This window comes from Triturus cristatus, chromosome 12, assembly GCF_964204655.1.
Source record: "Triturus cristatus chromosome 12, aTriCri1.1, whole genome shotgun sequence".
Classification (NCBI taxonomy): domain Eukaryota; kingdom Metazoa; phylum Chordata; class Amphibia; order Caudata; family Salamandridae; genus Triturus; species Triturus cristatus.
This window is the reverse complement of record NC_140595.1, coordinates 263,232,523-263,246,843: the sequence shown is the minus strand read 5'-3', so window position 1 is coordinate 263,246,843 and position 14,321 is coordinate 263,232,523. Positions and strand designations below refer to the sequence as shown.

Below are 14,321 nucleotides of genomic sequence, written 5' to 3'. Positions count from 1 at the left end.
GAAGCCGGCGTCGCCGATCCTGTTTTCTCCAGCCTGGTCTTGTCTTCTACGTGAGGGGTAGAGCAATCATCCCCGCTCTCCTCCGACGGGGGGTCGATACCCAGCAGGCGGCAGGCCTCCGACAGGGAGAGAAGCAGGAAGAGTTTGCTGTCCATCTGGCAAATTAAACAAAACGGGTGACCCCAGCTATAGGAAATGTTGCATTGGCGGAGGTACGAGGTGACGGGTCTGAAGATTCTCCTCTTTTGCAGAGTAAGGGCCGCCAGATCTTGGTACAGGACAGGGTTCTGTCCACAGAAAGTCAGGGGGTGCATCTGTCGGGCTTTCTGTAGAATTTCTTCCTTAGTTCGATAGTGTTGAACGCAGACTAAAATGTCTGATGGCGGGGCTGTGGCAGGGCGTGGTGGTCCCACTCTGTGCGCCCGGTCAAGCTTAAGGTCTGCGTCTAGAGGGTTGCCCAGGACATGGTTAAAGAGTTCCCTGGTATATTTGAAAATGTCGTCCACTTCCTCATTGGTCTTCACCCCTCAGATCCAGATATTATGGCGGCGGGAGCGGTTCTCCATGTCTTCGAGGTGGGACTGTAGGTCCACCCGCTGGGTGTGAATGCGGACGACTTCTTGTTGAAGAGACGACAGCTCCGTATCCCTCTTGTCGCTTTTCTCCTCCAGCTCAGCGACCCTCTCGCCTATGCCGTCTAAATCCCTTCGGACATCCTTGATTTCAGCCGTGAGGTCCCGTTTGAGTGTCTGCAGGTCTTCTCGCAATGACATAAACAGGGACTCCAGGAAGGCCTTAGTTATGGGCTCTCCACCGTCACCACTCATTTGTGCAGCTAGTTCAGTGTGCGCGGGAGTGTCGCCCGCCTGTGTTCCACCCTGGGCCTTTGCAAATATGTGCTTTAGGGTTTTCTCTTTCCGTCCTCGGGAAGAGGACATGCTGTGTGCAGCTGGAGCGGATGCTGGTGGATCCCGTGTGAGTTGAGGTAGGGTGTAACACAGTGGCCCCGGGCCCCGATATCCTCCCAAGGCCCCCTCTCTGAGGCACTGTGCGCCAATTCGGCTCCGCCCAATCCCTGCTGTGTCTCGTAAAGTCTAAGCTGACCCACCGTTTGCAGGCCGTCTATGCGTCTTGTCTGGCCGACTACAACGCATCTCCAGGAGGTCCCCCTTCGGTCCCCAGTGCAAGGCCGCTGGCGCCACTCCCCTGCTGATGCGATGCTATCCCCTTCAGTATGGCCGGTGACAACTTAGCTTCCTGACGCTAGGCCTGTGGCACTCGGAGCGTTCTGGGGAGCAGCAGGTCCTGCGGTCAAGAGGGCACGAGGCAACCCCTGGTGCTTGGTGTAGTGCGTTACTGCAATTCTTATGAGTCCGGCGCCTACCGTCACACCCCCAAAGTGCTGCAATGCTCCAAACCCCCCAGGGACTCTGGGCCGGACCGCTGCTGAATCTCCCCCAGTCGGTGCCGATGCAGTCCCTGGCCTGATCACAGGTTGTGTGGGGCGACCTGCCCACCTCAATTGCGTCCCTGGCCCACTGGTGAGGACCGCAGCCCTTCACCACTCACTCCCAGTGTTGAATGCACACTGCGACTTTCTTCCCGGGGCTGAGCACTTGCCTGGGTTGCAGCGGGGTGGACGGAGCTCCGTGGGCCTGCCGATCGGCCTCAAGGTCGTCACTCTGCTGCTAGGCCTCGCCGCAAGATGGCGGGCCTTCTGCTGCACTGCTGCTGTCTGTGCGTCGACTGGGACCAGCTGGCTTTCTGCTCGGGGTGAGATGCTCACAGGTCATCCGTTGCGCTCCGGACACTAGCTGTTAGGCAGCTCGGCCTGCTCCCCTGATTCACAATCTTCACGAGAGCCGGATTACTCACGGGCCTCGCCTCTCTGGCCGCCACGGCACCAACTCAAGGCCGCTCTCCCCCTAGGCCGCACCCCGGCAGGGTCGTTCCCGGCGTCGCTGCTGTTTCCCACTTCGCGGCACAGCTTTCAGAAAGGGCCTGGAGACGTGCCCTGTGTAAATACAAAATCTGTCTCCTGTGCCTCATGACTAGATCGAAGGTGGGCAGATAAGATACCAAGTTCAGAGACTGGGCCCTTGCCAAGCAACAAAAAGCCATGAACTGGTGAGTCTCCTCCACTCCTGATTTGAGTTGTTGATGCTGTGATCTATATACATACACTAAGGCTGACGCGTCTTTGCACCTAGCCAACACCACAACCAAGGGCCATTTTATAAATTGTGGGGCATGTTTCTTGTTAGCACCAACAAGGAGAGTGTGTTGTATTATATTGAATGCGCTGCCCCAGGGCAGCAGCAAACGAGTGCTGCCCTGGGTGGCAGTGCATTCAAGTGAAATATGGAGCGGCTTTGAAGCATGTGTTTCCCCATGCAGGCGTTAACCCACCTGCAGTGATTGACTGCACCTTCCTGCAAGGGGATGTCTGGGGGGTCCATAGGACCCCTTCCCCCCCCCCCTCCAGAGGGATGCCATCAGGGGGCACACTGACAGTAATACTGTCCATAATACAGCCCCAGGCCTGCATTGATAGTTGATTGGGAAACGTGCCTGCAGGCCCTTACGCCCCAAGTCTGACGAAAGCCACCCTAGGAGAACTACCCTGCCACTTCAGCGAGTGCATATATAATGGCAGACGCATATGTTTGTGGGAATGATTACCTTTACTGACAGCCAGAACCAACAAAACATATTCCTATCTCTAGCTTATTTTTGGTGGGGAGGAAGGAGTTCAGGAAGGGGGATTCAGTTGTGATTCATTCTGGCTAGCTGATTGATATTGCTCTTTCAAAATGCCAATACAGACTAATTAAAAACAAAAAGCTGCAGACGTTCACAGAATAAGGATTTCTTAGTCCAACTCCAATCCTTGTTTTGAGCCAGTGGCATTGCAGAACTATTTGCAATTTATTCTAGGTCCATAAGAAGTAGAGGTGGCTAGACTGGGCCACTTACCTCCCTTAATGGTGGTCATAGTGGCTAATTTTCAGGGCACTGTCCAGGTGGAAAGCAACCACAATCCACTGGCTCTATTAATTGTGACAAAAGAAGCCCATGGTTTACATCAGGGTTCTCCAAAGTCGGTCCTGGAGGGCCGGATGCATGCCAGATTGTTTTGCATATTTGTATTTAGATAAATGTTGTTGTCTTAAAAATCTGAAAAGGATCTGGCCCTCCAGGGCCAACTTTGGAGAAACCTGGTTTACATAATTGCATATAGGTACTCCATCTCTCATAGCTTATCAATGTTTCTCAGTCTGTGACTAGCAAGGTTGATGTTTGTGTTTTGTCATGCTTTAATTGAGTAAGAAGTAGAAAGCACCAGCTCATGTCAGTGTGTGACCTTCAAACAAACTGTTTGCAGCTTAGATGCTCCCTTGGAAACCTGAGGATTCTCTCTGTCCAGATGCCTGTACGTCTGTCTTAGATGTGATTTTGCATCATTATTATGAGAGAAATTTGCCTTGTGATTTGGGATGTAAGGTGTGAAAAGAAAATGTGAATTTCTTTTGCATATTTCCCTATGTATTCACTACTCTATAAATCACATTATTGGATACATATTTGTAGTTTTAATGTGTATTCAGTAGCCATGGAGTGTTTCATAATAAAACTAGGACTGATTGAACAAATAGGTCCTTAATACTCAGGGTTCTGTAGGGGGTAACTCTAAGGGTGCGGGAACCAAAAGAAACAGAAGATAGGTAAACCTCTGTTTCAGGCAAGTTTGTGGGATGGAGCGGGAGGATGGCGGATGCAGAATAGGAACAATACCAATTCTTAGCTGAGACAGAACTTTATATCAAGTGAAGGGATTGCCTGCCCAGCTTGAGAAAAAGAAATACAAAGGGTAACACCTGGGACATTAAACTGTTTGGAGAGAGACCTGGAAATGGGAACATGATCCCTTGAAGGCTAGAAATATAACTTAGCCTTAAGGTCGGGAGTAACCTTTGAGACAGGAGTCTATTTTCAATACATAACCTTTAATAAGTGGTGGTTACTCCAAGAGGATATTTGGATAAATATTTACTTGACATATATAAACATGTTTAGACATGCGTTTTACCATATCGTTTACACTCTATCCTTTCTAGTACCATTTTTCCCTTTTTCTTCTTTCTTTCCCCTTATTACTTAGGCATAGCCCTTTCTAATTATAGATGCAGAAAGCATTGGCTCTCAGCAAGAGCTCATGTATTTAGTAATGGATTGCGGTACTGCAGTTTATGGAATCTTTTCATGAGTTTGAAATCTTCCCATTTCCCAACTCTAAAAATCTTTATCCTCCTTGATGAGATAATACATGAACTGAAGGAAGCTTAGCATGGCACTCAATGAATAAATCAGTACCTTTCCTTTAATATTACATAAAAGGGTCTGTGTTTTTTATGGTCATGGCAGATGCTGACAAATCCTAAAACAGTTCTTTGGGTTATCATAGAATAGTCAGACATCACATGTTCCAAGAAGTATCATTGCATGACAAACTCTCAGCTTATGAGTTACTTGTAGTGCAACAGTCAAGCCGGGCTTTCCTATGGGAGATTTAAGAGAGTGCTAACACGTACAAACACCATTTGTGCTTGCTTCTATTTGTATTCTTTACATTAAAGCCTAACATATTCGATTTGCTGATACTTCTGTACTTTGTCAACATATCGTGTAATACTCCAGTTATGATCCATTTTAGATGCCCTTCTGTGTTCATGCCAGTATTTAAAAACGTTCAATATCTTAATCTCATTCTTGCTCAGTGACATTTATTATGTGTCTTTCCCGTGACAAAATAGCTTAGCCTCCCCAAAGAGGTGACATTGGCTCTCCTTTTGCATTCTAGTCCTCAGTGCTTTGAAAATATTTTCTTTCTACAGAAAATCCAAACTATGATTCCCACAGACGAAGAGAAGCAGAAGATTCAGGAGGCTCAGCTTGCCAATCCTGATTTGCCTCTTGGAAGCGCTGAACAGTTCTTGATGACTTTGTCTTCCATTACTGGTCTCTCAGCGCGCCTTCAACTCTGGGCCTTTAAAGTGGACTATGAAAATATGGAGAAGGTATGTACAGATCAAGAGATGGACATTTGTTCATACTGACTCCTATTAGAGATTGGGGTTTTAATATTGCAACATACTTCTAGACATGAAAATCTATGTGTTAAAAATTCATATCTTCTAATAATATACCATACTTACTCTTCAAGTCCACGTGATCCAAATTAAGAACTCTTTTTTTTCTTGAGAATTGCAGTTAACAATTTTTCATATGGAAAATTGATTTTTTTGTGTTTTGTCTCAAAAACAGGCAGTAAAATAAAGCACAGAACTGAAGAATGTTATCACGGTGGTCAGGTGGTTAGGTAGTCAGGTAGTCACTGCAGTGTTAACAGTAGTCTGTTTTCAGTGGTCACATTCTAGCCCCATGTGTAGAGGGAAAGTGTTTGAGAATCTTCCAGTTTTAGCATGAAGTAACTAGGATTTTCCTGAAACACAGCCATTTGTAACCACAGGGTTTTACTGGCCAAAGGATAGAAACAAAACAGTACATGTTTGGCTATTAAGGGATGCTAGGAGCAGCGCATGTTTGTGGTTAATCACATCTTCACTATGAGAATTTTCCTGTATTTACAGTTATTAGAGATCTCTTGCCTATTTCTAGAGCGATCACTGAACACAATTTAAATATTTTTAAAATTTGGAACCCTTTTTATATAACCTTTTTGTGAAGAAAAGTGATATAATCAAGAGGCAGCAAATACAAATGTATAGTGCTTAAATAGAAATCCTGAAAGGCAGGAATCTCAGTAGTGGCAACACCTATAGGGCCAAATATACTTTATTTGTCTGCACTTTGCATTTACATCTGTGGATCTCTAAATGTTAGGAACGCAGGCTCCTCAATGTACAGTCCTTGCTCCAGTATCAAGAAAAGCACAGACACTTTGCTTCTCCCGAAGTGGGGCATTCATTTACGGAACAGATCCTAGTTCCAAAACAACAAGACCACTTCAAAAGCTCATGTGCATTGCTATTGGAAGCCATTTTTGGGATAGCTGCTCTGATTAGAAGAATGCACTCCCTGTGAGGTGTTGAGCATTTAATGCTGAGAATTGGAAAGATCGTATGCTGCATCCACAAGATTATGATGCATTCAGTACCACCCCTTGCAAATGTTTACTTTTTTCAGGATTAAAGTTGAAGGAAGAAGCATTACATATGCCAATAACTCATAATCAATTTTATTCATTGTTGAAACAAATGTTCCTAAAGGTTTTGTTCCATTGATGGGGACCGGTCTATCATCCAGAAATGGAAATGCTCCTCATTCACTCCTCCACACAGCCTAGTGCTTCATGTCTAACAACTTTCTTTTAGTACAGAATGTTGTCATTGCTTATATATTTCACAATAATGTGTCACTGCCAGAAGAAAACTAAAATAATATTAGAAATAAAAACAGCAACCGAAACTGTATCACTCATAAGTACATAATGCAGTATGTACATTGTAGAATGAAGCGACGTATATTTAGATGATCTAAATTCTTAATATACTGAAGACATTTTTGCTACTCCTGAGCACCTATATACATCATGTGTAGTCTGCCTCAGACCCAAGTACAGGATTTTTTCTTAGTTGCATAATAATGGGAGTGCACGTTCTTTCAATTTTTTGTTTTGTTTTAGCTCACTGTGAACAATGACTCTTAACTCCCCATTGTAAAAATATTCCACATTGTGGTGCATCAAATGTTCTTTGGTGATGTAATATCATTTTTTCTATTTCGTCCATCAATAATTTTACAGATTCTTCCTGTCTGTAGAAAAATGGTAAGAAGGATATGTTACTTACCTGTAATCCTAGTTCTTTTCCATGTGTATACCCATCAAAGTCATAAGCACTGAATAGTCCCGCCCACGTGCGGGGACCCCGGAAAAATAGTCCTGCCCACCTGCGGAGATCCCAGAGCATATACAAAATACCACGATGCCAAAATTACATTGGATTTTTCTTTTAAAATAAAAAAATGTGTATAAAGAATTTCTGAAAATAGAACATGCGCTCCTTTAGTGTCTCAACATAGCCTTTTATTTTTATAGAAAAAGGCAATTATCCCGTAGGCTGCATAGAGAAAACCACAACAGTAATACAATTGGCACTGTGCCATTAAAACCTCCAAGATGTGCCTGCTTCCATCATGCCCCACAGGTGATAGGTCAGGTCTGTTTTTAATGTGTTCTATTATGTAGGAATCATAACGAAAGAAAAAAGCTACTATAACAAAAGTATTTGTCCAGGGAGGTGGTTAGGTTGCTTATGACTTTGATGAGTATACCCCTGGAAGAGAACTAGGATTACAGGTGAGTAATTTATCCGTCTCTTCCAGGAGATACTCATCAATAGTCATAAGCACTGAATAGAATAGCAAGCCCATCCCCCCCAATCCTGCAGACGAACACCAGCATACTCACAGAAAAACACTCTAAGGATAAATTATTCAAACAAATTCCTTAAAGAGGCTTGCCCAAACTGAGCATCTGCCTGAGTGTCAGAGTCTAAACAATAGCGGTGAGTAAATTTGTGTACTGATTGCCATGTGGCAGCTTTACAGATTTCTGCAATTTGTACATTCTTTAGGAGGGCCGTAGTAGAGGCATTTCCCCTGGTGGAATGAGCCTTTGGTTTACCAGTGAGTTGTTTGATAGCCAGCTGGTAAGACAAAGTAATGCATGAGAATATCCATCTAGAGATGGACTGCTTGGAAGATGAAGAGCCAGTACGTATGGAACTATAGTTCACAAACAGACGGTCTGATTTCCTTAAATTCATGGTTCTGTCTAAATAGAATTTGAGAACCCTTTTGAGGTCCAGAGAATGTAAATCCCGCTCAGGAGGACTTGAAGTGTTCGGAAAAAAGTAGGAAGGGTGATAGATTGGTTAATTTGAAAATCAGAGACCACCTTAGGTAAAACACTAGGGTGCGTTCTAAGGACCACCCTGTTTGCACGGAAAATGAGGTTCTTTACAACACAGAGCTTGTATCTCCCTCACTCTGCGAGCAGAAGTAATTACCACTAAAAAAAGAGGTCTTCAAATGGGTTTGAATGAGGGACCGATCAACTTAGAAAGGACCACATTAAGTTCCCATGGCGGAGAGAGGGATCTAATCTGAGGATAGACTTTTTGTTAACCCTTCAAAGAAGTCTTTAACCACATGTATCTGGAAAAAGGAAGCCTGTGTGGGAGATTTTCTGTATGCTGTAATAGCAGCCAAATGAACCTTTATAGAGGAAAACTGAAGGCCTGATTTGGCTAAATACAGTAAGTATGGTAGAATCACCTGCTGCTGCCCTAGAAGGGGATCAAAACCATTATTGATGCACCATATGTAGAACCGCTTATATTTGAAAGCGTACAACTTTATTGTGGATGGTCCCTAGCCTCTTTAAGAATATTCATACTGTCTGAAGACAAACCTAGATGTCCATACTGGAGCTATGCAGTCAATCTCAGAGATGGGAAGTTGGGGTGGAACCCCCGACCCCCGGGTTTGGATAATATGCCCGGGCTACACGGCAACCTCCTGTGTGGGGTCTTGAATAGCTGAAGACGGTCCGGGTGTAACACTACTGGCGAGGCCGCTCTGGTGCGATCAGGATCATCCTGGTCTAGGCTCTGTAGAACTTGTTGATCACCAGAAGAATGAGCGAAATTGATGGAAAAGCGTAAAGTAATGTCGTTGTCAGGAACTCCCCATCATTGAAAGATGCCCTGTGCAACTTCGTTGTTTAGCACCCAGTCGTGAGCGCTGACAAAATTTCAACTTAGAGAGTCTGAATGAACATTGAGAGTGCCTGGGAGGTGACTTGCAGAAATGGTTAATTTCCTTGCGAGCAGCCACTTCCATATTGTCTGTGAGAGGGGTCTCGACCTGCTTCCTCCCTGTTTGTTGAGGTAATACATGGTTGTGGTGTTGTCCATTTGAATCAACAGGGAGAATGTTTGAATGGAAGGGAAAGAATGACTTGAGTGCATGATGTACGGCTCTCAGTTCTAACATATTGATATGATATGCGTGAGAACCTGTTGTGGTAGAAGTCTTCGTTTTTGCTGCTATTTTATACTGCTGCACTTGCCATTCTTAAAACTGTTTTTAATATTGTCAAATACCTGATTGCACTCTGCACTTTACTACTGCCTAGATTGGGTGGAATTTTACTATTATCATACTTTTAGCTAATATTAGTCACTGCTTTAGCTCTTACCTTCATTTCCCTGATCACTTGCCTCTCCCCTCGCGCTCAACCCTGGCGGAACCCGGATGTTAGCGGGCCCGCACTGCACACAGGGTTGGCGCGTTAGTCTTTCTTCGCTTTCATACCCGGAAGCTACATTAATCGCGCTGGGGCGGACGCGCAGCGGGTGCGCGAAAGGCAAGCCCGTCTGCGCCCGTCAGCGTCCGTAACGCGTCCAGCGCCATAACCCCTGGCCAACTGTGCCCCGGAAAATATAGCAGGGAACAGCTGTTATCTTTGAACCGAGGACCATGTAAGCCACATGATCTACTCTTTTGAGTAAAATGGAATGTACTAATTGTTTGTATTGTTTGGGAGGTCTGATCAGTGCTAGGGTAGAAGGGAGGGAAGGCAGAGACATGGGAACCCAAAGGGATACCCAAAGTGGCTCCCCTTCCCGGCATAAAGTGGCTGGTAACCATTTTCATGTTCAGGAACTGAATCTGCAATGTGTGCTACTCAACATTCGATCGCTAAGTAAACACAAATACCAGATCGAGGACATGATTCGAAGTATGAACATTGACATAATTTTTCTCACCGAGACGTGGGCAGATAACGCCTCATGTCCCGATTGGAACATAGCCCTGCCAAAAGGCTATACAGTGATCTCACAAGATAGATAGGTGGTATAGCTATTGTTTATAGGGAACATATAAAACGGTGTGTAACCACCATCAAGGATTTCCCGGCAGAATCCCTGCATTTCATTATTAGTATTAACAATATCATGAATGTTCAGGGCTTATTGCTCTATCGCCCCCCTGGTCCCAAAGTGCCATTTGCTCAGTCTCTGATGACTTATCTAGAGTCTCAAACAGACTCTGCCCCGTTCACGTTACTCTGGGATTTTAATTTTCACCTGGATCTTCCTGACAATACTGACACAAAAAGACTACTTGATAATCTTGTCACTTTTGGATTTACTCAGCTGGTCACAGAGCCCACCCATTAGGCGGGTCATATTCTGGATGGTATTTTTTCCAATAACTCTAAAATAATTGTGGTAAAAGTCACTCCTCTTCCATGGACAGATCATTACGCAGTCCATTTCAAGATCAAGGTTCCACTACCACCTCTGGGGAAACAAATAAAACCCACCAAAGTTATGTCCAGACGGTGGAATAAAGTCAGCGCAGATGACTTGCTAGTAGCTCTTGGCAAAGGCCCCCTGTCGCTCTCCAAAGATTGCAACGAGGCAGCCTCTGAAATTAACGATTGGCTTCAGACAGCAGCTGAACAGGTAGCCCCTGAAAAATGGTCTACCATTATGAGACATAAGCCCACTTTTCCTGGGTATAACCCCCATCTGAAGGCCCTAAAGGTGAAATGTCGAACAGCCGAACGAAAATGGCGGCAGGATTATGACAAGTCTGCAAAAATGAATTATAACATTGCCCTTAAACAATATAAAGAGGCAATTATTGAGGCAAAAAAGTTGTTTTTTGCCACTAAAATTGAGGAAGCGGGTAACTCCTCTAGGGAGCTTTTTAAAACAGTAAATCTGCTCTCTAAATCCCAACTAGGCACTATTTTTCATCCCGATCAAATCATGTGCGATAAGCTAGCAACTTTTTTTCAAAATAAAGTACAAGTTATCTATGATAACCTCTCTCAAGCTTGTCAGCTTTCAGATATAGTACAGCAATCAAAGGTGACAGTAGAACCACTCTTGAGGGAACTAACTAGTTTTGCAGTGATCAGTCGAGATGAAGTTTGCAATTTGCTTTTTTCCATAAAATCTGCCCTGCTGCGGTATTACACCTGGCTACTAATAGGATTGGCGATGAATTGACACCATTAATCAATCAAGTTCTGGAGTTAGGCAATTTTCCAGCAAGCTGGAAAAAGGCCACGATCAGACCTATCTTAAAAAAACCTATGCTAGACCCAACAGAGCCCAAGAACTACCGGCCGATTGCCGGTCTGCCTATAATGGCCAAGATCTTGGAAAAAACAATGAACAGAACATTGACTGAATACCTCGACACCAATGAAATATTGGATTTAACTCAGCATGGTTTTCGATCTAACCACTCGACCGAATGTGCTTTGATCGTAGTTGCTGAGGAGATCCGGAGAATAATTGATCAAGGGGGAAATGCAGTCTTGGTACTGCTTGATTTGCCGTCAGCCTTCGACACCGTAAACCATACGGTGTTGGTTCAGCGGCTTCGAGATGTGGGCACTGGGGGGGTCAGCTTTGTCCCTCCTATCCTCTTTTCTGGACGGGAGAGTGCAGAGCCTACACTGGGAGGGTATGCAATCAGAGAGCTTCTATTTGCCCTGCGGGGTTCCCTAGTGTTCTGCATTATCACCCACTTTTTTCAATATCTACATGCTACCACTGGCCAGCTTGATTAGGAAGCATGGTTTTGAATTTACGTCATATGCTGATGACTCCCAGCTCATAATCTCCATGGGTAAACATCCAGAGAATACGGCTGTCAGGTTTCATGCCGGCTTGGAGGAGATTATGACTTGGATGAACCATAGCTTCCTAAAAATCAATACTGACAAGACAGAAGTCATTGAATTTGGCCAGGGGCAACCTCGATGGGACGCATCTTGGTTGACCAATGACAGCTGGGGAATGTCCCACCCCCGCATCTAAGATCAGAAATCTGGGAGTCATCTTTGATTGCAAATTAACTTTTTCTGCCCAAGTTAATAGTCTCACCTCTTCTTGTTTCTTTTTAATTAAAACTTTGAAGAAGATTTTTCCCTTCATTAGGAAGGAACTACAGAAGTCAGTGGTAGTAGCCCTCTTGCTTTCCAAGTTAGACTACTGTAATGGCCTGCTACTGGGAATAAATAAGTCCCAAATGAGCAGGCTTCAATCACTACAAAACGCTGCTGCCAGATTACTCCTAGACATACCCAGGGGAAAATCTACCTCAGCTGGTATTCGAACCTTGCATTGGCTTACGATTCAGCATCGAGTTGAATTTAAGGCCTTATGTTTGGTCCATAAAGCTTTCTACGGAGGAGGCGCTAAGGCCATGCAGATATTGTTTAGACCTTATATCCCCGCCCGATCACTAAGGTCTAGTACTTTGGGTCTTCTCCATTTGGACAGGATTAGGAAGGCAAGATGGGGTGGTAGAGCTTTCTCCCATTGTGCAGCAAAGTTATGGAACTCACTGCCTACAGCCATGCGTCTCCAACCTAACAGACTAGTTTTCAGGAGAGCCTTGAAGCCCTGGCTGTTTGCTACAGCATAGGCTACTGCTATGGGCATTAACACAGGTACTCACCTTAGCGCCAAGACGCCACGGCATACGAGCGCTTTATAAACACATATCCTATCCTATCCTGATATCCCTTCTCCGCCTCTGACCACAATCCGTGTACTTGGAGATGTCTCATGTGAGCTCCCCAACCCTGGACGGAAGCGTCCATGATAATCATCTGACTGGGAAGATCCTGATGGAAAGAAACTCCTTTCAGTAGGTGAGAACATTTCATCCACCATTTGAGTGAATCCTTGGCTGCCTGAGGGAGAACCACTGTGTCTTCCCAGTGGTCCGAGGCTTGTGACCACTGATTCGCCAAAGCCTGCTGGAGAGGACGCATTTGCAGCCTTTTATTTGGGACAATGAAGATGCAGGATGCCATCAAGACCAGAAGGAAGGACACCTGTCTGGCTGTGGGAAGGTGTGAACTGAGGAGATTGTGGCACTTGTTGGTTATTGAGGATAACCTCTCCTCGGAAGGACACACGCTTGTGCTTACTGTATCCAGAGTCGCCCCCAGGTATTGAATCTTTTGAGCTGGGTTGAGAATAGAGTTTTTGTAGTTGATCTGTAGGCCTAGATGGCCTAGCACTCGAATGCAGCATTGAATGTGTTTCTGCAGCAGAGTGGGTGATGAACTTACCAGCAACCAGTCGTCCAGGTACGGGTAGACAAAGATCTTCTGCTTGCATAGAAAAGCAGGTACTTCTGCCATGCATTTTGAGAACATGCGGGTGCTGATTTTAGCCCAAACGGGATGACTTTGTACTGGAAGTGCTCCAACGCTACCTGAAAACGTAGGAATTTCCTATGATTTCTGGAAATTGGCACAAGAAAATATGCGTACTGAAGGTCTATGGAGCACATCCAGTGTCCTTGATGAAGCTGAGGAAAGATTTGGTGCTGTGCTGGCATCCAAAATATCTCTTTGGGGAAGAACTTGTTTAAGCATCTTAGATTGAGTATGGGCCTGTACTCCTGGGAGGGACCCTTCTTTAGAACCAGGAAGTAACGGGAGTAAATTCGTTGAGGTTGCTGTGGTAACGGAACTTGCTCTATGGCATCTTTTTGTAGTAGAGTATTTACCTCTGTCTGAAGTAAATGTTGATAGGCCGACGTTCCCCAAGGTGGTATTGTTGGAGGTGAGGACCTGAATCTGAGCAAGTAACCATTTTGCACAATATGGAACACCCACTTGTCTTTTGTGATCTTTTTCCACTCATCCTGGTGAGACATGATACTTCCCCCTCACCAGAGTGGGCAACGGGAGAAACCAGTGCTCATTGTTTTGCCGGTTGCTTTACAGAGGGGGGTGCTGGTCTGGAAGCTCCTCTTCCTCGTCGACGCTGATGGTAATGTGACCTGGACTGCTGTTGTTGCTTTGACCAGTGAGGGGTTCAAACCCCCTGTTGAAAATTGCGACAATCGTAGGGTCAGTAATCATCGCTATTTTCTAGGCTAACTGCCTTCAAAGTGTCCAGTTCTGATTTCATTTTGGACATTTCATCATCGGCATGTGTGCCAAATAGAGAGTTACCACAGAAGGGGAGGTTCATGATCCTGCGCTGTGCTTCAGGCTTGGGAGCAGTAAGCTGTAGCCAGACCAGCGCGTAGTACAGATACAGTGGGAGTACCCATGTGCTGCCAGATCCGAAGCATGTGCAGCCATGCTGAACATCTGGTTTGCAATGAGACCACCTTCTTGTAAGATCTCCTGGAAGTCTTGTTGGTCTTCCTTGGGCAGCTTATCTGTGAACCTTGCCAGAGGC

General features: G+C 45.1%; 1 protein-coding gene across 3 annotated transcripts in view; it reads left to right on the top strand.

Moving 5' to 3' along the window:
* LOC146775817 (FH1/FH2 domain-containing protein 1-like) overlaps window positions 1-14,321 on the top strand; it is a 2,636,482-nt gene that overhangs the window by 1,683,709 nt on the left and 938,452 nt on the right. For all 3 annotated transcript variants that reach the window (XM_085639988.1, XM_085639986.1, XM_085639987.1), the window contains one exon: window positions 4,896-5,078. In XM_085639988.1, coding sequence (XP_085496114.1) covers window positions 4,896-5,078 — 183 coding nt within the window. The remainder of the gene's footprint in view (window positions 1-4,895; window positions 5,079-14,321) is intronic.